Consider the following 27,204-nt stretch of genomic DNA (forward strand, 5'->3'; position numbering starts at 1 on the left):
TTGGGTGGGAAATGAAGGCGGCATCTACCTGTGGTCGCCCTCAGGCTCGGTAGGTAAAGTACTTGTTTCTGACGTCCTATGTCCGGATTCGAACCAGTGGACCTTGACTTGACAGCAACCTTCATAGTGGAAAACAAGCATCTAACAACTGCGCCACTTGGGCGCAATATATGAGTGGGCTGGTAATTGGCACATTTCGAAAATGAATGTCCTGAAACCATGTACGTTTATGGAAAACGTCCTGCAAAGATAGCTACATCCACATCTTGAAAATTTAAGTATTTTTTTTCTATGGGATCCTATAACTGTTATTTGAATTCGAAATTGGTCCAATTTTACAAAAACACTGAAAGAGTAGATAAAAATGGGCCATATTTGTGGGCCTTAATTTTTTCTTCACCGAAAAAAACACACAGCCTCCATTTCCGAAACATTTATTACGCGCACAAAACATACAAGACGATCACATACAGATATAACAAAAAACGCTGCCTTTCCTGCCGACTTCTCCTGGCAAACTCACTGTTGCCAAAACTAATCTTAACAATACTACTTATTCACTTGCATGTTGCAGTGCCATCTACCTAGCTTTTTTTGATCAATTAAGAAAAAGTTCCATTCCTCTCTCTCCCAAGGCAGGTTCTGCATTGGAACCAAGGTCATGCCCCCGATAAATGCTACGTAAACAAAGTCACGTCTTTGCAAGTTGTTTAAATGCGGTCACCAAGACGTTTTTTATGGCTGCTCGATGGAAATGATCACGGCTCCCCTCCCTAACGACGGCAGCAGTCATTGACGTCACGACAACGTGAAAGCTTGCATAAAACCTAATTTTCTGCCAAAATCCGGAGAAATTTCAACAAATTTGGAGAGCAGGAAGAAGGATGAAAAGTCCGGAGAGTTGGTAGGTCTGGTAATTCCATAAATTTTTGAATTAGTGTTTTGTGTGCACAAAAGGTAGTCATGCACTGAAATCTTGATAAAACAACACTCTGCAGACCAAGAAAAATAATATTGTAGAGCAGGCTCCTTAAAAACCATATGCTCCCTAAAGCACCCAGAGTGCTCAATGCACATGTCCGATTTCGTGCTCGCAAACACTTGATCTATGTCCCAAGTAAACACCTTGCACAAATGGCATTGAGGGATTGAACTTATCTTGATTCCATGCATTTGTATGTCAAACTCACCATAAGGATGCTCTTCTTTTGATGATGGGTACAGGCAGTGCTCGTGACTAAAAAAAAAGATTGTTGTATTGAGAGGTAGAAGTTAAAAATTAGACTATAGACATTTCCAAACAAGACTTGGAAGAGTGTTGTTGCAGAGGGATTCATCGTTGTAGTGATGTTTCACTGTAGTTATTAAATTATCCATGTAATTTCTTTCTAGCTAGATAGGACAAGGAATCATGAGGAATAATTCGAATTTTTGGAAAAATCAGTCTGTAGAAATTACATAATAACAAATGGGATCAATAAATTGTCATTGATTCAGATATGTAAAAGTGAAAAAATAATAGATTTTATAAATAAAAAATAAAATGTTTGTTTTTATATCGAGAATTTATCATATTCAAAGGTGATTATGTATAATCCCAAGGTCTTATTGGTAAATATGGTAATCTGTAAATTATTAATCACTTGAATAACTGAACATAACTATTGTCCAGAATGCTGATTCCGAATGATAAGTGGTTTTGTTTACACTTGTTGATACAAGTGAAGAAAGCCAACATTACAGATAATGTTGTTTTCAACGTTTTTTTCTTCTCTTCACACTTATTTTTATTGCAAAATATACGTAGTGCAAGTTTGTACTGGTAAAATTAATTAACTGATTTAATGAAGAGAAGAAAAGTTAAATTTTTCTATATTTATCAGAGTTTCCAACTTTATTTGAGAATTATGCATAATCACTGGTAAAAGTGATAAATGAAGCGAAATTTAATCAAAATTTCTTTATCAATACGGCTGATGATTATGCAAATGGAAATTCCAACAGAAAACGTGAAAAGCGGCTTATAGGGTGAAATTAAAATTTGAAAATTTATTTCCTAGCAATTTATTATTTTTATCGGCGCCCCAATGCCTTCTGTCGCGAGAAATGGAAATTCCTGACAGAAAGTATGATGTGCGGCTTTTACGGCAAAATTAAATTTTTCAATTAGACCATGTCAGGATTTTGAATTGTCGAGATTTCTACTTGTCAGGATCTTGACCTGTGGAAATTTCGAACCTGTCTGAATTATGAACAGAACCGAAATAAGTCAAGGTGAACCAGATAGTTTAACTGCGTTGCCACCCCTTTTTTAAAGGGATTTGTTTACATTTTACTTACCAATGTAATCGTTTTTGACAAATAAAACACTTTCATTTCTAGTTCTTTGCTCAACATTGTTTACACATAAAAATACAGAAGACAACTGAATGCTGTTGGGTAGCATCAGAATCACAAAACATAGAATAGACCTATTTATCCAACTGCTTTGTAATGCAAATTGTTGTTTCACCTATACACAAAATGTGGACTATAATTTTTAATGATGAATGTGTGTGTGTTACTGTCAAGACCATGAAGTAGTAAATACAAAATTATTTTTTCCATCCAGACTGAAGTTTTTATCACTATTTTACTTGTTGAACTAAGCAAACAAACTAAACAAAAGAGAAATTAATAAGCCAAATGGTCCACCTACACCCCCAAATAATCTTAAAAACGATACAATTTCTGCTTTGACAGGATCATTAATTGCAATCTACATTTGCAGACGTGCCAACTTTTGGAATCCGGAGATTCTCACAAAGGGGGGTAACCCCTACCGGCACTTAGACTCGATTGAAAAAAAAAATTCATAAAAAGTCTTTCAAAACATTTTTTTAACCAATTAAGAAAAAGTACCATTCCTCACTTCCCCCAAGGCAGGTTCTGCATTGTCCCCCCCCCCCCAGCAGAATATAATTCCATATCAGTCTTTCCATGCAGAATAGAGAAATCAAAATCTATATACTGTTCATAAAGCATAAGTTTCCTTTCGTGGATGCTATCAGTGATTGATAATCCTGGGGTATAATGAAACTCTTCAAAGCTTTATATTTAGCTTTACATAGCTTAAAGTTTTATGTTTTCTTTTTGAAGACATATTTAATCAGAGGAAATAATTAAAAAAATTGCAAGATACAAAGGCCCCTGACGAAAAAACTTGTGTTTACCACATCGCTATTAATGGAATACAATAACAATTATACAGGAATTTCGGCAACCAAGGTCATGCCTCTGATAAATGATTGCCAATAAACGCTACGTAAACAAAGTCACGTCTTTGCCAGTTGCTTAAATGCGGTCACCAAGACTTTTTTACGGCCGCTCGATGAAAATGACCACGGCTGTCCTCTATGGGTGTTTCCCCTAACAATGACGTGGGAGCTCGCATAAAATCTAATTTTCTGTCAAAATCCGGAGAGCGGGAGGAAGGATGAAAAATCCAGAGTTTCTCCCTCCTAAATCCGGAGAGTTGGCAGGTCTGCATTTGTAATGTTTGGCAATATATCGATGATTCCCTGCTCAATTAAAATGAATTATACTAATTTTATTGATAGGATTTGGTAGGAAATGTAGGACAAAAACTAGAAAGAACAAAACCAAGAAAGTAGGACAAAAGTAGGATAATTTACCAAAAAGTATGAAAAGTAGGATGAGAGGGAACCTTGAGACAACTTTTGTCCTGTGCACTGCGTAGAGATGTAAAATTTGAGAATAATCTTTAGAATATTCTCTGGAAGGACTTATAAATAACTTTAGAATATTCTTATTCTTGAGTACAATATTCTCCTGTTATTTATAATAGAGAAATATATATCATATCCTTGAAAATATTCTCTGGAAGGAGTACTTTTACAAATTACTGGGGAATATATTCTTATAGAAAATTCTCAAGTTATTAATAATAGCCCCCCCCCCCCCAGAGAATATTCTCAAATATTCTCCTTGATGAGAATATTCTTCAATAATTTATAATAATGTAGTCCTTCCAGCGATTATTCTCAAGAATTTTTGTAATAACATGCATTATAATAATCTCTATAAAAAACTTAAGAATTATTCTTATTATTTTACGATAAGAATATTCCCTGGTAAAATTTATAATAGCAGTCCTTTGAAAGAGTATTCTTGTCTCCAAAAAAATCTCTTCCCGTGAAGAAGACAGTGAATATTGAAGTTTGTAGCCCACAATATTAAAGTTTAAAAGCAAGAAAAGAAAACCAACATGGGGCTGATTTGCATAACTTACAAAGAAATGCGAGTGATACAGAATTTAAGTGTATGTACATTGAAGAAAACAACAGTTCTTTATCTTCTTAGAACGAAGGTGATTGTATAACATAGCTGCCAACTTTTGAAAATGAAAATTCGAGAGATTTTCGCGCAATCCTGTATTCTATGTTTAAACCACTCCCTAATAAATACAATAGGGATTTTTCCAAATAAAATAGGGATTTTCCAAACATAAAAGTTAAAGCCTAGGGAATAAAATCCCTACTCAAAAACTGAAGTCAAATTAAAATAGGGATTTTACACACATGGAAGTTAAACCCTTGGGAATAAAATTCCTACGTGAAAAACAAGTGAAACTGGAGGCCAAAACTTCAATGATGTAAAAACAAATGTGTTCAATCAGAAACGCTGTGAACAAACATTCTGCATGAATGACCCCAAAATCATCGGAAGATGAAGGAAAAAAGCGTCAATTTTTGAAGAACACTGACTATTTGTGACACTTGCTTGATGGTTTTTTTTTTTCATTTCACGAGTGATGATGGCAGTCTTTCCATGACTGATGTTTATGTCCGTAACACAACTTGTATAATGAAGAAAAGTCGGCCCTCTTCTGGAACATTTGATGAAAGGAAATTCATTGGAATAAGTATCTTTAAAATTGATTAAATATGTTTTTGCTTATCAGTATTCATGTTTTGTTATATCGCACGTACGTAACTTCAAGAGAGAAATTTTGACCATATGCTATCACTATGCACTATAATCTTCAATTATTATCCAGGACTATTGGCTTCTAAGCTATTTCCCTGCACGATAAGACAAACAACTTTCTTGTTACCATCAGGGGGTTTGTAAAACTTCCTTAAAAAGAGAATTTCCCCATTTACGACGTGTGACGTCATTTCAAAAGGGAAAAAAAAAGAGGCTTCATGCCCCACAAGAAATTCCTTATAGATTTTTTTCATAAGCAGGGATTTTTGTAATGAAGTAGGGAATTTTCAGGGACAATTAGGTATTTTTTGTGATTTTCGTAAAAATTCGGGAGATTTAAGAAATTCTCGGGAGGTCGAGTAATGAAGCTAAAATTCGGGAAACTTGACAGCTATGGTATAAGAATAGCTTCCTTTATCACAATCAACCTTGACCTTTAACTTTGCTTTAAACTTATTTTTGAAAATTTATTTAATTTTAAATAATTTAAGATTTTAATCTAAAGGTTTCTAAAATCTTCATAACCAAACTTTTAAAACCTCTCATCATGACCAAGAGAATATTCTTGAACTAAAAGTTGTTACTAGGGGACGATTATACCAAAAATTGTTTTGTTGTAAATGTTTCAGGCAATGAAAACTGATTTATATTTCGTAATATAAACAAAATTAGTAAAAAAAATTAAATTATTCAAAAGAAAAATGAATATTCTCGATTATTCTATAATTTTTACATCCAGGAGAATATTCTCCGAATAGTCTTATTCTCTCCGGAGAATATTCTCACCTCACATCTCTAAGTTAGAGATGCAAGGATGCAGCCAAGAACGGAGACGCAGCCTCTGTTAAGGCTGCATGTCTGCAGCGCTGTGGAGTAGCAGCCGTAACAAAGATTTTTCAAAGAGGTTCTTTGTTAAACTGCTTTGGAGAGCTGTGTGAAAAAGTTTGACAACCACTTGTTTTTTTTTTCTGAAGGCCCCTTTCACACGCAACGATTTTGGTCGTTTGAGAGAAAAGTGCCAGCAGCCATTTTGTTGTGGGAGGGGATCAGTCAAGTGAAGAAACAATAGAGTCCTTTCCAGGGTTTAAGCTGGATAAAAAATTCCTTTCGCAAAAAAGCGAAAATGAGGGGAAAAGCTTTAGCAAAATGCTACAATGCTAAGGGGCCATTCAAGTATTACGTCAGCAAGATTTTTAGCCATTTTTGACCCCTCCACCCCTTGTCAGCAAAATTTCGTCAGCAGCTTAGAATATTCCATACCTTCAAAAAGGGTGGTTGATAATGGCAGCAACCTTCAAGCCCCTCCCCCATTGTCATCAAAAGTCAGCAAATCCGAACCCCCCCCCCCCCCCACCGATGCTGACGTTATACTTGAATGACCCCTAATGTAATGATTGATGGTTGGATGTCTACTCGTTGTGCACCTCATGCACGCATTTTTGCGAAAGTGGCTACTACTTTTTTTGCATTCTGCGATTTTCTTTTGCATTTTGCAAAAAATGCGACCGTAGCTTAAACCCTGGTCCTTTCACAAAGCACGAGGGAAGACTTATTGTCATCCCAACGACTGACAATGGACGAAGTCATGTCGTCGCCATCTTGATGGTCGGGTACATGACCCAGTATATGCATTCACACGCACGACTTGTTACAGTCTATCATCCATAGTACTCTATTTTTTTTAGATAAAATTGCAGGTGAAAAGATGAATGAACATATCAATATGGAATTCATTATTTCTCTGTCAGTAGTTAGACCAGTGGTATGGGAAATGCCACAAGAAGGCATGGAAAGAGGTTTGTGCGAACTGAAAGAGGATTTTAATACCATAGGACAGAAGTCTTCAATGCATGGCCCTCCGAACATGTTCTGATTATCATTTACATGTTAAATTCTCAGTGTTGATGGGCTTCTTTGCTTTTTCTACTAGTAGACAATGAAAGTAAATGAACCTTTGAATGGAACATGTTTTTATAAATGAATTATTTGATTCACAGAGATACCTCCTTCTCGTACCCAGAATGTGGTCTGCAGCTCTGTATCAAGGAAGAGATATAAGCAGGTGATGAAAGACCTGGGACATGCCAGAAAAATTCATAGAAATACCAGTGAATTATGGGAGAGGGGCATACGTTTTTTCAAGATAATTTTTTTTCGAAAAGGGACCCACTTTCACTCAAAAGGGCCAAATTTTTTGAAGACACAGGTAAATTGGAATACAGCAGCATCTGTACCCCCCCTCCATATTTTAACCTTTAGGTCAGTCCCACAACTAGGCTGGGGCAACTGGAGCACTACCCAAGGGACTGAGCCACATGAATGAGACCCCACAAAAATGTAAACTTTATTTTGCATAATAAGTGGGGGGAACGGTCCCAAGAGGGTATACCATGGCCCTGTTTTAGGTACCTCATTAACATGAACTTATATCATTAACATCAATAAACAAGTATATTACACATACAATTCTATCATTATTTAATAGTAATGAACATTTTTTAGCTGATAAAGGTCAAATTCGAAGGAAATCGTAAAAAAATCATCACTCACCTTCTTTTGCAACTTGTTGATGGCTTCAAATGGCAGTTGATGACTTTTCATTAATCCAAGATAAATGTTTATCCCATAATTAATGCCTGAACGCGGTCATTTATCGCAATATAATTGATAAAATATTCTTTCATGTGGACTCGTCTCGAAAACAATCCAGCAGGATGGCCATTACTACATCAATGTTGATGTTTGTAGCGCGAGATAATAGCCTAATGTTCACTGCGTATGTGATAAAACTCTATTCCCTTGTGGTTCATGGAAATCGGAGGTTGAATTTCAATCTCAAGAAACTGGTCCCTGGATCGTGCTTCAGGTGCGGTGAAACACGATTTGGTATCTGGATCAAATTATGAAATGTGACAATGACTACAGCTGTTAACTAATTTTATATAAAAGCTTGGGGGGAGGGGGGGGGGGGAAGATTTTGTTGACACTTTGGCACTTTATAAGATAATCAAAACTTTGAAATTACACTTTTATTCCTGGGGAATCATCTGTGTAAAATCTCCACATTCCTCCACTACTAGCACCTGTTGCTCTTGCTCTGCTGCTCCCACTAGCACCTCCAGTTTTCCTGTAAAAAAATAAGAAATTCAATACCTCAATAAGAAATTCAATTTGAAGTAAAGATAATAAGTATAAATATAAAATCAATTTTCTGTGTCTCTATGTTCTCTATACCTGTGTTTCTCAACCACCGGGCCGCAATCAATCGTATCGGGCCGTGAGAATATATTCATTACCCTTTCATTTTTCAAAGCATTTCCATGAATAACTAATTGGTATATTTCACTCTATTATGGTACATATTATTTTAATTTTGCAGTCTAAAAATCATACAAGGGGAAAGATAAAAACCCTCCTCTAGAGTTGCAGAACAAAGGCTTCCAGCCGCAATTATAGGATCCCTCTTCCCCTTATCGCACTGAAAATCCTTCGTTTTGTTGCTAGACCCAAAGAAAGGGAAACATGTCACTGGTCCTCTCTCCCCTCGAAACTAGTATTTTTTTTCTTTTCGTATTTTTGAGTATCTGTCTTCACAAGACCCAAACAATACAGCAGGGGTTGGGAGCGTTTTTCCATATTCTCTGTGCTTTTCTCTCAAAATATACTGCTGCTTCGGGGCTCTCTGTTGACAACCAGATGACCCTGTTGTTTGCGCGTTCACGGTTTGCCATTATCGGCACCACAGAAAATGTTCTGAAGGCAATAATGTAATCCACTCGGTATCCCACGTTCCTTGGAGACATCTGTGCCACTCGCCATTGACCAAGCCACATAACTTCAAAAAGGAATAATTGTGAGTGATTAGGAATTTCCGGGCAATAATATAAAAAACCACCTTAGACCATTGGACCCGTTATTTATGGCCAGTGGTAAAAACCTCTAGCATCTAGCAGTCATTGTAATGATTTAGTATGTGTTCTCAGAAACGAACGAAGTATTTTACATATGCGTGGCAAATGTCAGCGACTAATCAGTGAAACACCTGCTGCACACAGAAAATAGTATATTTTGAATTGGTCATCAAGGTGCACATAACTACTGGTGATAACTCAAATACTGTTTTCTTTCAAAAACGCAGTGAATTATGTTGCAAGGGTTTTTGTTTTGATTTCTTTTCCAGTGTGGATAGGTTCACAAATCTAAATTTTTCTTAAAAAATAGAGAAAAGTTTTAGAGTAGAAAAATCGTGATCAAAGTTTTGTAATTTATCAAGTTACGCAATTTAACATAAGCATCTATCGTGAATATACCAAAAAGAGTGTCTCGCACAAAACTGAACAATTTTCTGCTCTTCAGTGGACTTTTTTTTATGGTGAGTATATATACATTTTTATTTTATATCATTACCTTCTTTATAGCTGAGATTAAATACAAAGTTCGATCGTAAAATATACTTTACACTAATTAAGTTATTAAAATAGTGCTAATAAATAAGTGCTGCGTCAATGTCAGCACAAAAAATTCCATTGCCACACTATGAATGAAAACTTCATATTTTTACACACTATGCGAAATTATTCTATAAAATTGAATATTAAGATTTTTTTAGATTGATTTATGTATGACCAATTGAATCTTTTAATGAGGTAGAGGCACCGAAATGAAGAAAACATTGAGGGGGGGGGGGCTGAAAGTTGCCATTTGTCCCGTATATACGGTTTCAAGCCCTTATGCAGGAGAGGGGGGTGGATCGTTGCATTGTATATAGATTATTGGTGGCTCAGCCAAGTCGTAAAATATATTGGGGGGCTCAAACAGCCTCAGTACCCAGGGCCTAAACAATGAGGATATTAACTGCAGTTGCTGATAAAACGTTTCGTTTATGTTTGTCTGCACGTTATTAATACTTTACCGAAAAAAAAAAGTTGCATCACCCCATAAGATAATAATGGATTCAATTCATTAAACGTGTTTTAATTAATTAATCAACTGATTAAAAGGGTTTAAATTAATTAATCAACTAATTAAAATGGTTTAAATTTATTATTCAATTAAAGAGGGGTTTAATTAACTGATTAAATGAGTTTTTAATTAATTAAATAATTAGCTCCCAATCAAAAGGTAATTGATTGTTTATTAATTATTAACTTATGAAAGAGTAAGCTATTCCAGACCGGGCTGTAGACTCATAGAAATTTGATTCACCGGGCCGCGGTTCCCAAAAGGTTGAGAACCACTGCTCTATACAAATCTACAATTTTAGACGATCATAGACAAATTTAACAAATACACCAATCAGAACCACACTCGAATGAAAGGCTACTTTGAACATTTATCTGAGAAGCCAAGCTGGATCCTGACAAGAGAAGTGTTCAGTTGACAATCAAAAAACTATGAGATGTTTTCTCCACTTCATCAGCTGATGTTGGCCAAGCCAGCTTGACACAACATCACATTGCCACTGGGGGCATTCCCCAATTAAATAACATCCTAGAAGACTTCAAATTTCAAATTTATTGCTCTGGTCTTAAAGCCAATTGCACAGGTGACAACAACATGAAAGGTACAATTAACAATAATACTATTAAATATAAAGTGAAAATACACTTGAAGGCCCGGGCGACGAACGGTAAGACCATTATAAGCATGCTATACAACAAAATGTACACGTCTATTCGCAATACTACATAGAATAAGCAAACCACTGAATTCTACAGGTGCTCAACACTGTACAAAAGTAAATATAATAATAGACCCTTATAAAAAGCTACAATGCAAATGAGTTCCGAAACATTGAGATGTTGGAAAGAAACCAGAATATTTTGTATACAAGTCTATCGGCATTTTTTATAAAGTATGTGAAGGATTGGTTTATTGTAGAAGCTCCCAAGTATTTTATTCTGTAATAACTATAAACCTTGCATCTCAGAATCACATGCTGCCAAGTTTCTGATACCCTTTCATTACAGAAAGAGCAGGTATCTTCCTGATTTATCACCAATACTCTACCATTCACGAAGATCAAGTCTACTAAGAATCCAAGTTGTGCGAAAACCCGTTTCTCACGAATTTCCCAGTTTACATTGAGATACTTTTCTTGACCGAAGTTTGTTTTTAAAAATTTGTATTGGGGAAAATACGACGAGTTTTGAATACGTGGCATGTCATTTCATATACTTTGATCTCTGTGATTGAATGATAAGGGGAAGTATGGATGATGCTCGGGTCCCTCACTTGCCTTAGAAAACAAAAACCGCCTTCGTTTAAAATTTGCCATACGAAGCCCAGCCAGTTCGAAGGAAAGGAGGTGGTTGAGTTTTCTGCATTTTCAATCAAATGGAGATAACATTGTTTAGGATATCTATGGTCTGGCATTTTCAATAATCGGATCCAAAGGCCCCAAATCATTTTTTTCAGGTCCACTGCAACCGGGAATTGTCCAAATTCTGCTCTTATCATATGGCCTGGGATTTTTTGCGGCAAAACAAAAATCTTCCTGACAAATTTGTACAAAATAGTCTCCAGGTCAGTTAGGTACATGGGGGACCAAACTGCGGCACCATACATATAGCAGAGGTTAATACCAGACTAGAATAAAGACTAGAAGCAGCTGAGATGGAACATTGTTTAGACTTCGATAGAATTGACCAAACAGAAGCCGAAGTCGATTTGGCTTTTGCAATCGATCTTAGTTTTGTCAAATGAAAATTTCCAGATGAAGAGAAAGGTATTTCTAGGTACACGTATGACAGGGTTACTTCTAGTAGTCTGCCTCCAAGAAACCATCTCTCATTGCTTCTAATTTTACCACCTCTCCTACATATCACTTTTGTTTTATCCACATTTACATTGAGGCCATAATATCTACAGAAGTTTTCCAGAATATTTATTTTTTTTCTGTAATCCTATTTGGCTAGCCCTCATTATTACCGTATCATCCGTGTATAATAAACAGTGTGTTGCTGAGTGGTTATTAATAGATTGGGGCTGTTTCTGAGGCATTCAGTCTGTCCACTAATTCAATAAGATACATTGAAATAAAAAGTGGGGATAAAATTTAACCCTGGAGAGTCCCTCGCCTTATCTGCACTGCCTCCGAGAGGCCCTCATTGGTTTTCACTCTCAGAGAGGCTCCTGCATACATTTCTCTGATCAAAGCAATAAATCGTGGGCTCAGGCCAACTCGCTCTAGTGTGAGACATAACATTTGGTAAGACACTGAATCATATGAAGACTTCCATTTGCTAAGCAAGAGGCAGGTAAACTGATAGAGGAAATACAAGTCAACATTATCGAGCCGGTAACGAGTCTATGGGCATTGCCTATCATGCTGGCGAAAAAGGATGGTTCCACCCTATTCCGTGTCAACTACAGAAAATTGAACGACGTCACTAAGAGAGAGAACGAGCGAGAAAGATAGTTATCCGCTGCCAAGAATCAACGATACTCTTCACACACTTTCCGGACTAGAGATGTAAAATTCTTGAGAATAATCTTTCGAAGAATATTCTTCAGTTACCGAAATCTTTCCAGAGAGTATTATCAAGAATATATGTAATAGCATGTATTATAATAAATAATCTTGATAAATAACTTGAGAATAATTGTTATTTTTGATAAGAATATTCTCTAGTAGTAGTCCTAATAGTAGTCCTTTGAGAGAATATTCTCAAGAATATTCTTCAAGATATATACTCTTGAATATAATATTCTTTTACATAATATTCTTCAATATTCTCAAGAATATTCTCTGCCCCCGTCTCTCTTCCCATCAAGAAGATGGGCATTTGAAGTTTGTAGACCACAACATTAAAGTTTGAAAGCAAGAGATTAAAACCAACAGGGCTGAATCTCACAACTTTTAAAGAAATGTGAGTGATACAGAATTTAAGTATATGTGCATTGAAGAAAACAACAGTTCTGTATCTTCTTAGAATGAAGGTGATTATATAAGAATAGCTTCCTTTATCAATCAACTTTGATCATTTCTTTTGTGAACTTATTTCTGAAAATTTATCTAATTTTAAATAACTTTTTAAGGTTTTAATCTAAAGGTTTCTAAAATCTTTATAACCAAACTTTTAAAACACCTCATCATGACCTGAGAATATTCTCAAACTAAAAGTTGTCATTGGGGGTGATTACACCAAAAATTGTTTTGTTGTAAATGTTTCAGGCAATGAAAACTGATTTATATTTCACAATATAAACAAAATTGGTAAAAAAAATTTAAATTATTTAAAAGAAAAATGAATATTCTCGATTATTCTCCAATTTTTACATCCAGGAGACTGGATAATATTCTCACCTCACATCTCTATTCCGGACATCAGTGGTTTTCTACCCTGGACCTGAAGAATAGACATTGGCAAGTGGAAATACACCTGGACGATCAAGAAAAGACAGCCTTAACCACCAGACAAGGACTGTAGCAGTTCAAAGTCATGCCATTTGGCTTGTGCAACACTCCAGCTACCTTTGAACGGCTAATGGAGACCATTTTACATAGACTATCTTACAAATCATGTCTTGTGTACTTGGAGGACATAATAGTTGGAAGAACGTTCTCAGAACATCTAGAGAATTTGAACAAAGTCCTTCAGAAGCTCAGAGATGCCAATTTGAAATTGAGCTCCACAAACTGCTCAGACACGAAGTCACCTACTTAAGGCACATTACCTCCAAAGAGAGAATGAGGACTGATCCTGAGAAGACCAAAGCAATGGAAGACTGGAAATGACCTGAGAACGTGCGTTAGTTTTAGAGATTTCCGGGATTTTGCCCATATTACCGGAAATTTGTTCAAGGCTTTTCCAAGATAGCGAGACCCCTCCACCGATCCACTGAAGCCCAACAAAAATTTTCATCACTAAAACAAGTCCTAACATCAGCTCCAATATAGGTGTTTCCACGAGCAGAGAAGGAATTCATCCTCAACACGGATGCAAGTAACAACGGGATCGGAGCTGTTCTATCATAAGAAGTGGACGGCAAAGAAAATGTCATTGCCTATTTCAGAAAAAGCTTGTCCAAGCCCGAGAGAAACTATTGCGTCACTAGGAAAGAGATACTCACAATCGTCAAAGCAGTAGAACATTTCCATCACCGCCTCTATGGTCGGAAATTACTCCTTCGCAGGACCAAGCTTCATTGAGCTGGCTGCTAAACTTCAAGAATCCCGAGGGTCAAGTGGCTCAATGGCTGCAGGAGTACAACAGAGATCCAGCATAGTAAGGGAGCATCGCATGGAAATGCAGACGTTCTATCGAGAAGACCGTGTTCACAAAACTGTTGATACTGCATCAAGGCTGAAGAAAAGTATGGACTAGTGACCCATACAGTAAAACAGATAACATCACAAGTCTCTAGTGACGATCCTTGCAGTGATAAGAACACCTAGAAAGCCCAACTACAAGATCCTGACATACGCCCAAATAAACCAACGTGGCAAGATGTCCCCTCTAGCACTCTGACGCCCAAAACATACTGGGCGCTATAGGACTCCTTGGAAATAAGAAATGGCATGCTGTCCTGCAAATGGGAGTCGGAGAACAGAAAGACGTTCAGTTGGCAATTCATCCTACCCAGAGGCAGTGTGAAAGAGGTCTTGAAGGAGTTGCACAGGAGCCTGAACGGTGAACATTTCGGCATAAGTAAAACTCTCCAGGAGGTCCGTGAATAATTATACTTAGACAAGTTCAGGACCAATGCAGAAAAATGGTGTAAGAAATGCATAGCTGCCAACTTTTAAAAATTAAAATTAGGGAGATTTTTGCGCGGACCCGTATATTTTACACTCATGTCCATAAATTGAGGATAATGCCAGCTCCGGCAAATAAAGGTTCAGAAACTAAACAAACGTTACTTATTCATAAAGCCCATTTATTAAAAAAAGGATAAAGAACAAAAACGATGGTGTATGTATGATACCATTCATAGAAACTACGATTTTTGCTCCCTGGAGCAATTGTAAAAAATATCTCCTTTACAAAAACCAAAAACTTACTATTACATGGTTGTTGGTATGATGGTTAATACATTGTATGTCTCCCATGCAATGAAATACAGTCCATACAACGCCTAGGCATGCTGAGAATCAAATTATCGATCTGATCTTGGGGAAGATCACTCCACTCAGCAAGCAATGCTCTCAGAAGTTCCGGTACACATGTAGGAGGTGGTTGACGGGCTGCAACTCGTCTGCCAAGCATGTCCCACACATGCTCTATCAGATTCGAATCAGGTGAGAATGCTGGCCATTCCATACGGGCAGGGTTGTTTTGTTTAAACCACGTTGGTTTAAACCTTGGTTTTAACCAACTGTTTTTTTTAAAATAACCACTTTGGTTTTTCTCAAAAAATCTGATAAAAGTTGCCTAAATATCATTTTTTTCCCTTGAAAAATATCATATTTGTTCATTATTAGCCAAAATGTTTCATTTTTACCACATTTTATATCCTTGGGGTACATTCTGATGGTATATCTTTAAATGGCATAAGATTTTATAAGTGGTTTTTTTCAAAAAGTGGCCAGAATATATATATATATATTTCATATGAAGTATCTTAGTCATTTAAAGTTATATATAAAAGCCAAAATTTCTCATTCTTACATTTTCTAACCTTTGGCTACATTCTGATGCTCTCTCTATCTTAAGCAAATTCATCTAAATGTAGTGGTGTATTTTATCTCACAGGGTTTCTTTTTCCCTTCACAAAGAAGCAGCTACAGAAGTGACACCATCATGCTAGGGGCAGGTGGTCCAATAATCCAATAAAGACACCTGCTGTCCTTAAAGGACAAAGACCAGTGTACTAGTAGTTACATTACCTCACATACATTTTCATTTTCTTTCCCATAAGAAGTACCACCTCTCCTACTGTATATCTCCCAGTCTTAATATTCAATAGTTGTTTTTTTTATACTTTAAAAAGACACACTGTTAAGCCCAGTTAATCAAGGTTCTACTGTATAGTAGTAACAGATTTATGAAAAATAATCAGCTATATACAGGGTGATTATAATTTAAGTTTTGATTCCAAAACTATACAATAAGTACTGATCGGAATGACTTGAAAATTTGCATGGATAGTCCTGAAGCAATGGATGTTTCTTTCGCAAAAGAAAAAAGTGCAAAATGTGCAAGTAGACGATGCTGTACTTGGCCAGCAGTATAATTTATTTTTCGCAACCACGTTATTTCGGCACTTCCACAGCATCAGTGTGTGGATAGAACTTCTATCAAGATGCACATTGCAATACCAGCAAAGCAGCTGCTGAAGACCCATTTTGACAGGATGCACCTTAACCCTTGCAACTTCTGGCTGTGGGGGTACCTCAAAATGTTATAAACAGTGTTCAGATTGCAAACTTTGGTGAATTGCAATCTCCAGCACATTCCCTATATGTTAGAAGTTCCTCATTCCTCAGCAATATGAACGGGGGAAAGGAGGGCACATTTGGTTTAATAAAGCTGAATTACAAGCACATCCACATTATGACCATGGCATACTCCGATTCTGTTGTTGAACAACAATTTTTGTGCTTTCAACCTCATAGCCAGAACACGCGGTGGACAACATATTTAACATTTTTTGAGTAAGTTGTAGTTATTTGTTCAATTACTTCATTTTTTTTTGTGATGTTTCCATGAATTATGGAGTCGTGCAATGCTATAATTAAGTTATAATTTTGCCATGACTGGCTATTGTTTCCATTCTGCGAGCAAATTTCCCACATGTTGGATGATGTCATTAATTTTACATTTTTAAGTATTTTTTCCCCTTTATCAAATAAAATTGAATTTTTCCAGGAATATTCATGACAATTTTCAAGTCATTCTGACAATCGCTCTTTTTTTTGGTGTTTTGAAATCAGAACCTTAGTTATAATCACCATGTATATCGTAAATCATTGCTAATTAATCTGCATTATTTATGCTAAATGCATTATATTAACCTAATTTTTATTACTTTTTGCAAAATAGCTTCGTAATTAAGTATACTGAAAGTAACTGGAGAAAAACCTTTATATATTATATGGTTAATAATAACATTAAAAGAATTTTCAAACACACAGTAATCCATTGAGTTAAGCAAAAAATAATTAAATGGCAAAAGTTGGTTTTTGTTAAAATGTAATAAATATTTATTGATTAATTAGCATGGGAATAGTGTTAATTACATTAATAAACATTTTATTTTTGTTAATTATTAGAAGTTTGAATGATTTTTAGAAATTTCATTGTTTTTAATGTTAATACTATTCGTTAATACTATTTAAAACAAAAAAAACCGGTTTAAACCAAAAAAACCCAGTTTTTTGGTTTAAAAAAAAAAAATGTTTTTTTACCAACCCTGCATACGGGTTATATCCTCAGATTCAAGGCATTCGTTTACTATGTTTGCTCGGTGAGGACGGGCGTTGTCATCCATAAACACAAATTCTGTGCCCATGGCACCCCTAAACAAACGTACATGTTGTTCAAGAATGATGTCCCGATAAATTTGGGCTTTCATGGTTCCGGTTTGAACATGCAGATCTGTTCTGAAACCCAGTATAATTCCACCCCAAACGAGCAATGCTGCACCACCGTAACAGTGTCGTTCAATGATATTGTCTTGGTGGTAACGGGTACCTGGTGTTCTCCATATGAAAGTCTGACGTGAATCAGACTGCAAGCTAAACCTGGACTCGTCGGAAAACATCACACAAGCCCACTGTGACGATGTCCACATTGCATGTTCTCTACTCCAGGCTAATCGCTGCCGACAGTGAGTTGCCGTGGGCGGAACACATCTGACAGGCCTGCGAGCATATAGACCAATATCTCCCAAACGTCTGTACATGGTTTGCCTTGAAACTGTGGTACCCATGGCTGCAGATAGCTGACGAGACAGGTCGGATGCTGTGCTCCATCTGCTTCTTTTGGCCGTTACTGCCAAATACCGGTCTTCATTCGGCGGTGTAACTCTGGGGCGACCTGTACTGTAACGTCTACTGACATTTCCGTTATCTTGGAATCGTTGCCAAAGTCTAGAGATGACACTTTGGACAATTCCAAGTTCCTCGGATACTTCCATCCGAGTACGGCCACATTCCAGGCGGCCGATAATTCTACCACGTAAAAAATCATCCACATGCGTCCTCTGTGTCATAACTATTCGCTTATGGCACTGAGCGCCTTACAGAACTCTTGCGAACAATTTTACTTCTTTGCCACCATTCCTTATATACCCCCTCTTATACTCTCGTCATTGTGACATACTATCGGCATCATCTGGTGGCTTCCTGAAATTTGCATATCAGTCTTGCAGATGTGTGTGATGATTCTACCCCCACCCCTTGTCATCAAAAGTCAGCAAATATAAAACCCCCTCCCCCCATCGATGCTGACGTAATACTTGAATGGCCCTAACTAGATATTTTGTCACCTGGGGCAAGCCGGCATTTTGTGTGTGATGTGTGAGATAATTTTTACTTTAGATTTCGATTTCCGTGTGATTCTGAATTATCCTTAATTTATGGACATGAGTGTATACTAAAACCACTCCCTAATAAATACAAAAGGGATTTTCCCAAATAAAATAGGGATTTCCCACACAAAAAGTTGAAATGTAGGGAAGAAAATCCCTACTCAAAAATTAAAGTCAAATAAAATAGAGATTTTACACACATGGAAGTTAAACCCTAGGGAATAAAATCCCTACGCCCTTTGAAGAACACGTGACTTTTTGTGACACTTGCTTGAGGTTTTTGATTTCACATGGGGGACCATCCGATGTTTATGTCCTTAACACAATTTGTACAAAAAGGGAAAGTCTGCCCCTTTCAGGAACGTTTGATGAAAGGAAATTTATCAGGAAATAAGTATCTTTAAGATTGATTAAATTAGAGATGTAAAATTCTCTAGAGAAATCTTTCAGGGAATATTCTTGAGAATATTCATGGAGAATATTCAGAGAATATTGAGTCCTTCAGAGAATATTCTCTGGTAAGACCACTATTATAAATAACTTGAGAATATTCTTATAAGTTCTTGATGAGAATATTCTCCTGTTATTTATAATATAGTTACATATGAATATTCTGAGAATATTCTCTGGAAGGACTACTTTCATAAATTACTGGGGAATATTCTTATAGAAAATAAGAATTATTCTGAAGTTATTAATAATAGTCCTTGATGAGAACATTCTTCAGTTACTGAAATCTTTCCATAGAGAAAGATATATATCAAGAATATATGTAATAACATGCATTATGATAAATAACTTGATAATAATTATTATTTTTGATAAAAATATTCTCTAGTAATTTATAATAGTAGTCCTTTCAGAGAATATTCTCTGTCCCTGTCTCTCTTCCCGTCAAGAAGATGGGTATATTGAAGTTTGTAGACCACAACATTAAAGTTTGAAAGCACGAAAATTAAACCAACCGGGCTGAATTGCACAAATTTTAAAGAAATGTGAGTGATACAGAATTTAAGTGCACACTCAAACCTGTTTTTGTGCAGTCTTTTTTTGTGCGATTTTTTTGTGTGTGCGATTTTATTTGTGCGGTATATGAAAATTTCAATCAAATTAGAACATAATTGACAAAGTTATCAATAAAAAAAATTAGTAGGTTTGATCGGCCATTTAGTTTTTTCAATTTTTTGTATTTCATCACATTACATAAGTATTGCGTCAGCCAATTACATTACATATGTACTGAAGTATATAATTCAAAGTGCTTTTATATTCCTGGACTATTCAGATAAGATTCATTTCAAAGCGTAAATTGAAGGTAAATTTATCATTTTTTCTATTTAGATATAAATTTTTAGGATTTTTATTTTATTTTTCGACATAATCCCTGAAAATGAATAAGGGCAAAAACAAATCGAAGAGAAAGGTAATTTCCTTAGAAACTAAGACTACGATTTTAAAACAAATAGCAGAAGGTGAAGGATCCGCAGCTCTTGGTAAAGAATTTGGATTAGGTGAATCCACTATAAGAGGCATACAAAAACGTGCAGGTGAAATAAATAAATCTAGTAATTGTGCCACAAATGAAGAGCTAAACGAGCATCATATTCAAAAAAAAATTTTAATAGAGAAAACGGAAAAAGCGCTCATATTGTGGATTCAAGAATTAACTCAAAAAACGAATCCCCATTGATGGAGAATTAATTAAACAGAAAGCTATACGGTTTTATAATCAGTTGAAGGATTTAGAGTGCAATAACCTTGACAAATTTCGAAGAAGTTTTCGATATTGGACTGCATAAATCACGCTGCTACAGCAATTACTGAAATAAAACAACACACATTAAATGCATGCTGGAAAGCAGCCTGGCCAGAATGTGTCATTAATAGAAGTGCAACCGAAAACACATCAATGTTAACAACAGAAATCGTTACGCTAGCACATGGCATCGGCGGAGGTGGTTTTAATACTTTCAGTGAAAATGATCTTGTCGAAATGATTCAGGATGAAACCGTAAGGGATGATGACATTATAAATTACGTAACATGTTACTGATGGGCAAGAAGAACCCGATTATATGACAGCAGATAAAATCTATGCAGGACTCCAACTTTGCAGTAAATTAGGTCATTTTTTTGCAATCGATGCCAATTCTGAAAGAACTTCAAAATTCTAAAAAGAGCTTCAATCTTGTATATCTATCTGGCTACCAAGACATATACAAGCGTCTAGTGAAACAACAGTCATCCCAAAAAAATGATCATGGACTACATGGTAACTGAAAAAAAGTCAACTCTAAAAAAGTGCATATCTTCAAGTGCTTCAAGTGACGAAAGTGATTTTTAACCAGTTTACCACAAGAAAATTCTCGTATTGCATAGGCGGAGATAGACTCGGTAGTCGGGGGGGGGGGGGGCAAGGTCATTATTGCTGGGGGTGGCATGATGATGTCAATTCCTACATAACATATAAACTGCATAAGTATGCAAAGTATGCAAATAAAGAGATATGGAACCAATCAGAGTATGGCGCTGCGGTCGGCAACGCCTATATAACACAACAAGTGTCTGGCATAGTTGTTAGATCGGTTACTGCTGCTACAATGGCAGGTTATCGAGATTTAAGTGAGTTTGAACGTGGTGTTATAGTCTGCGCACGAGAGATGGGACATAGCATCTCCGAGGTGAGATGAAATTTGGATTTTCACGTACGATCATTTCACGAGTGTACTGCGAATATCGGGAATCCGGTAAAAAATTAAATCTACGACATTGCTGCGGTCGGAATAAAATCATGCAAGAACGGGACCAACGACGACTGACGAGAATCATTAAACGTGACAGACATGCAACCCTTCTGCAAATTGCTGCAGATTTCAATGCTGGGCCATCAACAAGTGTCAGCGTGCGAACCATTCAACAAAACATCATCGATATGGGCTTTCGGAGCCGAAGGCCCACTCGTGTACCCTTGATGACTGCACGACACAAAGCTTTACGCCTCGCCTGGGCCCGACAACACCGACATTGGACTGTTGAGGACTGGAAACACGTTGCCTGGTCTGACGAGTCTCGGTTCCAATTGCTTTGAGCTGATGGACGTGTACGTGTATGGAGACAACCTCATGAATCCATGGACCCTACATGTCAACAGGGGACTGTTCAAGCTGGTGGAGGCTCTGTGATGGTATGGGGCGTGTGCAGTTGGCGTGATATGGGACCCCTGATAAGTCTAGATACGACTCTGACAGGTGACAGGTACGTAAGCATCCTGTCTGACAGGGTTGTTTGGTTTAAACCTTGGTTTTAACCAACTGGTTTTTTTCAAAAAATCAGATAAAAGTGGCCTAAATATCATTTTTTTTTTCCCTGAAAAATATCATATTTGTTCATTATTAGCCAAAATGTTTCATTTTTACCTCATTTTATATCCTTGGGGTACATTCTGATGGTATATCTTTAAATGACATAAGATTTTATAAGTGGTTTTTTCAAAAAGTCTCATAAAAGTGGCCAGAATGTATATATATTTTTCATATGAATTATCTTAGTCATTTAAAGTTATATATAAAAGCCAAAACTTCTCATTCTTACAACATTTTCTAACCTTTGGCTACATTCTGATGCTCTAACTTCATGAATAGCAAATTCATGAATAAGGATTGCATCACACATCTAAATGTAGTGGTGTATTACATATCTCACAGGGTTTCTTTTTCCCTTCACAAAGAAGCAGCTACAGTAGTGACACCATCATGCTAGGGGCAGGTGGTCCTATAATCCAATAAAGACACCAGCTGTCCTTAAAGGACAAAGACTAGTGTACTAGTAGTTACATTACCTCACATACATTTTCATTTTTTTTCCCATAAGAAGTAGCATGTCTCCTACTGTATATCTCCCAGTCTTAATATTCAATAGTAGGTTTTTTTTTATACTTTCACACCGTTAAGCCCAGTTAATCAGGGTTCTACTGAATAAAAATAACAGATTTATGAAAAATAATCAGCTATATACAGGGAGATTATAATTTTGATTCTCCAAAACTATACAATAAGTACTGATCGGAATGACTTAAAAATTTGCATGGATACTCCTGAAGCAATGGAAGTTTCTTTCGCAAAAGAAAAAAGTGCAAAATGTGCAAGTAGATGATGCTGTACTTGGCCAGCAGTATAATCTATTTTGTGCAACCACATCATTTTGGCACTTCCACAGCATCAGTGTGTGGATAGAACTTCTATCAAGATGCACATTGCAATACCAGCAAAGCAGCTGTTGAAGACCCATTTTACAGGATGCACCTTAACCCTTGCAACTTCTGGCTGTGGGTGTAATAAACAGTGGTCAGATTGCAAACTTTGAATTGCAATCTCCAGCACATTCCCTATATGTTAGAAGTTCCTCAGGAATATTAGAGGGGGAGGGGCATTTGGTTTAATGAAGCTGAATTGCAAGCACATCCACATTTTGACCATGGCATACTCCGATTCTGTTGTTGAACAACAATTTTTGTGCTTTCAACCTCAGGTTGGACAACATATTTAACATTTCTTAAGTAAGTTGTAGTTTGTTCAATTACTTCGTTTTTTGTGATGCTTCCATGAATTATGAAATCATGCAATGCTATAATTAAGGTATCATTTTGCCATGACTGGCTATCGTTTCCATTCTGCGAGCAAATTTCCCACATGTTGGATGATGTCATTAATTTTACATTTTTAAGTATTTTTTTCCCCCTTATCAAATAAAATTGAATTTTTACAGGAATATTCATGTCAATTTTCAAGTCATTCTGACAATCGTTCTTTTTTTACAGTGTTTTGAAATCAGAACCTTAGTTATAATCACCCTGTATATCGTAAATCATTGCTAATTAATCTGCATTATTTATGCTTTATTAAATACATTATATTCACCTAATTTTTATTACTTTTTGCAAAATAGCTTCCTAATTAAGTATACTGAAAGTAACTGGAGAAAAACCTTTATATATTATATGATTAATAATAACATTAAAAGAATTTTCAAACACAGTAATCCATTGAGTTGAGCAAAAAATAATTAAATTGCAAAAGTTGGTTTTTGTTAAAACGTAAGAAATATTTATTGATTAATTATTAGTATGGGAATAGTGTTAATTACATTAATAACCATTTCATTTTAGTTAATTATTAGAAGTTTGAATGATTTTTCAGAAATTTCATTGTTTTTAATGTTAATACTATTTAAAACAAAAAAACGGTTTAAACCAAAAAAACCCGGTTTTTTGGTTTTTTTTCAAAAAAACAGTTTTTTTTACCAACCCTGCTGTCTGATCACCTGCACCCATTCATGTCCATTGTGCATTCCGCCGGACTTGGACAATTTCAGCAGGACAATGCGACACCCCACACATCCAGAATTGCTACAAAGTGGCTCCGGGAACACTCTTCTGACTTTAGACACTTCCAATGGCCACCTAAATCCCCAGACATGAATGTTATTGAACATATCTGGGATGCCTTGCAACGTGCTGTTCAGAAGAGATAGATCTCCACCCCCTCTTACTCCTACAGATTTATGGACAGACCTGCAGGATTCATGGTGTCAATTACCTCCAGCACTACTTCACACATTAGCCGAGTCCATGCTACGGCGTGTTGCGGGCTCGTGGGGGCCCTACACGATATAAGGCAGGTGTACCAGTTTTTTTTGGCTTTTCAGTGTACATTAGATCTGCCCATTCCCTTTTGACGTGGGGGGGGGGGGCCCGTATCTCCGCCCATGGTGCATTGTCGGACTATGAAGGATAATGGTTATACATTTTGAAAAGTTTTGTATGTGTAAAATAAGTACATATGTAAATAAAACATTTAAATATGTTCGCATGTGTATTTTCTAAATTAGATTCCAAAAGGTTTGGTGAGATTCCAAGTAGCTGCCAAGCCTTGTGTCTTGATTTTGTTTAAAAAAGCAATTTCTAGTTATTTCGTAAGGTTTTGAGTAATTTTCTTTGTGAGACTTTTTTTATGCGGTCCCTATCCACCGCATAAAAAAAAAATACTTTTTAAATGTGTTGCGAAAAATATTTTTTATAGCTACTTGTGAAGTTTTGTACGATATTTTTATGCTGTCCTTATCCACCGCACAAAAACAGGTTTGAGTGTATGTGCATTGAAGAAAACAACAGTTCTGTATCTTCTTAGAATGAAGGTGATTATATAAGAATAACTTCCTTTATCAATCAACTTTGATAATTTCTTTTGTTATGAACTAATTTCTGAAAATTTATCTAATTTTAAAATAATTTTTTAAGGTTTTAATCCAAAGGTTTCTAAAATCTTTATAACCAAACTTTTTAAAAACCCTCTCATCATGACCTGTCTCAAACTAAAAGTTGTCATTGGGGTGATTATACCAAAAATTTCTGTGTTGTTAATGTTTCAGGAAATAAACTGATTTATATTTCATAACATACACAAAATTAGTAAAAAAAATTTAAATTATTTAAAATAAAAATGAATATTCTCGATTATTCTCAAATTTTTACATCCACGAGAATATTCTCACCTCACATCTCTAATTATTTGGAAATATATCTATGATTCCCTCAATAAAAATCAATTACAAGAAATTTTGTTGATAGGATTTTTGAAAAAAAAGTAGGACATTTTTAAAATGGGGTGTGTCTACCACATACCAAAAGCAAAATTTAGTGACTTTTTGGTGACTGTTTCTCGTTTGACAATGAACCATGATGGATGTTTTTTTCACATAAGTTGGTTCCCAAAGTGCAAGTTGCGACCCCCTAGACAAGTTTGTGATACTAAAATTGGGGAGGTGGTCTTATGAAATGGGGGGGGGGGACGAGGAAGTGAATTTATATTATAGAAACATAAGCAATCAATTATCTTTTGCAACTTTTCATGGGGCATGATGGTGTCAATACATATATACACAATGTATTTTGATCTACCATACAAATCTTTGATGCAAGGGGGGGGGGGCTGCTACCCCCTTCATGTTCCCATGTATCCACCCACATAGTAAGCACTGTCTTACAATACAAACATAAATCAAATTTCTCTATCAGTCTTACTACTGAGAAAATTTTCAATTTTTTCATTTTTGCAAAACCACTGTGATTTTGTGTCCACAATGGTTTATTCAAATGAAACCTAGTAAAGCCAATTACAACTGAGAATTAGAACAGTGCTCAGTGGTGTTGAAACTATGGGTGCTGTGGGTGCTCGAGCACTCGTGGTAATAGGTGACATAGGTCTCAGTATCCCAGAATTTATACAGAAATTGAAATTTCTTACATATAAAGCTAGAAGCGAGTGAGCACTCACTGATTCGAAACACCTCCAATGCCTCTGCCAGTCCTTTTAAACTGAACATTTTTGTATATATATTAGGCACCTCAGCTGTTAGATGGTCATTCATACACAGCACATGTGAATCAATAAAATTTAATGCTTTCGAACAGTTTTAAAATCTTTTTCAGATCTGCATCCATTTTTCAGGGCTCCCACTCAAAAAATTATAAAAAGTAGGAAAAAGCAGGACTAAAAAGTAGGATGAGTGAGGGTATCCCCCTTAGACAATATAGGCTAATCGTAGCAAATTTTCCATAGCACTATTAGGTACCCTGTAAGACTGACTCAAGCCAAAGCAAAATGACAATTTGGTTACAAAAAGAATTTTTAGCCAAAACAGTGCACTAGCAACCACAGATAATTCTTTTCTGTTCAATATAAATTAAATTTTTTTTGTTTCGAGCCTTCTACAGTCCAATATGTCAACTCTCTTCGGCACACAGCAAATTATGAAGCAGGGCTTACACTCAAAAAATGAATAAAAGTAGGAAAATGCAGGACTAAAAAGTAAGACGGGGGAGGGTAACCCCCTTAGACAACATAATCATAGCATAATGGGGGAAAAAAATCCCTAAACAAATTTTTTTTTTAATTTTGAACTAATTTTTTTTTCAATAGCACTATTTCAGTATCCTATAAGATTGACTCAAGTCAAAGCAAAAGGATAAATGACTTGGTTACAAAACCAATTTTTGGCCAAAACAGTGTACTAGCAACCACAGATAATTCTTTGCTGTCTCTCCTCATATATATTACATTCTTTTTTTGGAGTCTTCCAAAGTGCAGAGTCTGTCAACTCCTTTGACAATGCACAGCAAATTTTGAAGACGTACGTTTTTTAAGAATGATGCTCTTTCGAGACCACTTTCAAAAGCGCAGTGCAAAATGTGTAAATTACAAGATCCGATATAAATAAGGCAAGGTGAATCAGATAGTTTTACTGCGTTCTCCATCCTTTTTTAAAGGGATTGGTTCACATTTTACTATTCAATGCCAGTGTAATCATTTTTGAAAAATGAAGCACTTTTATTTCTAGCTCTTTGCTGAGTATTATTTATGCCTCTGCATGCCTTAAAAATCCAGAAGACAATGGAATGCTATTGGGTAGCATCAGAATCACAAACCTAGAATAAGCCTGTGTATCCAACTGCTTTGTACTGCAAACTGTTGTTTTACCTATGCACAAAATGTGCGTCAATGTCTTTCTTTTTTTTTGTTTACCCTTCCCAATCTAGAAAAAAAGAAAGAGAAAAGAAACGAAGAATAAAAAAATACTGAATGCCCCAGAAAAATAGTGAGATTCAGAAAAAAAACATAAACGTAAAAAGTCTGACCTTCGCCCAAATTTTATGACTTTTCAGTGATGGTAGACACCATGTTT

The 27,204-nt window shown here is 36.0% G+C and overlaps 1 protein-coding gene across 2 annotated transcripts in view; it reads right to left on the bottom strand.

Moving 5' to 3' along the window:
• Positions 1-27,204, bottom strand: part of Sec61beta (Sec61 translocon subunit beta) — an 81,188-nt gene that overhangs the window by 19,890 nt on the left and 34,094 nt on the right. For both annotated transcript variants that reach the window (XM_089249216.1, XM_089249217.1), the window contains exon 3: positions 8,015-8,116. In XM_089249216.1, the coding sequence (XP_089105342.1) occupies positions 8,015-8,116 (102 nt within the window). The remainder of the gene's footprint in view (positions 1-8,014; positions 8,117-27,204) is intronic.

Source organism: Pholcus phalangioides, unplaced genomic scaffold (genome assembly GCF_987345545.1).
Source record: "Pholcus phalangioides strain wild (caught in Gottingen) unplaced genomic scaffold, Ppha-v1.0 ptg000022l_1, whole genome shotgun sequence".
NCBI lineage: Eukaryota > Metazoa > Arthropoda > Arachnida > Araneae > Pholcidae > Pholcus > Pholcus phalangioides.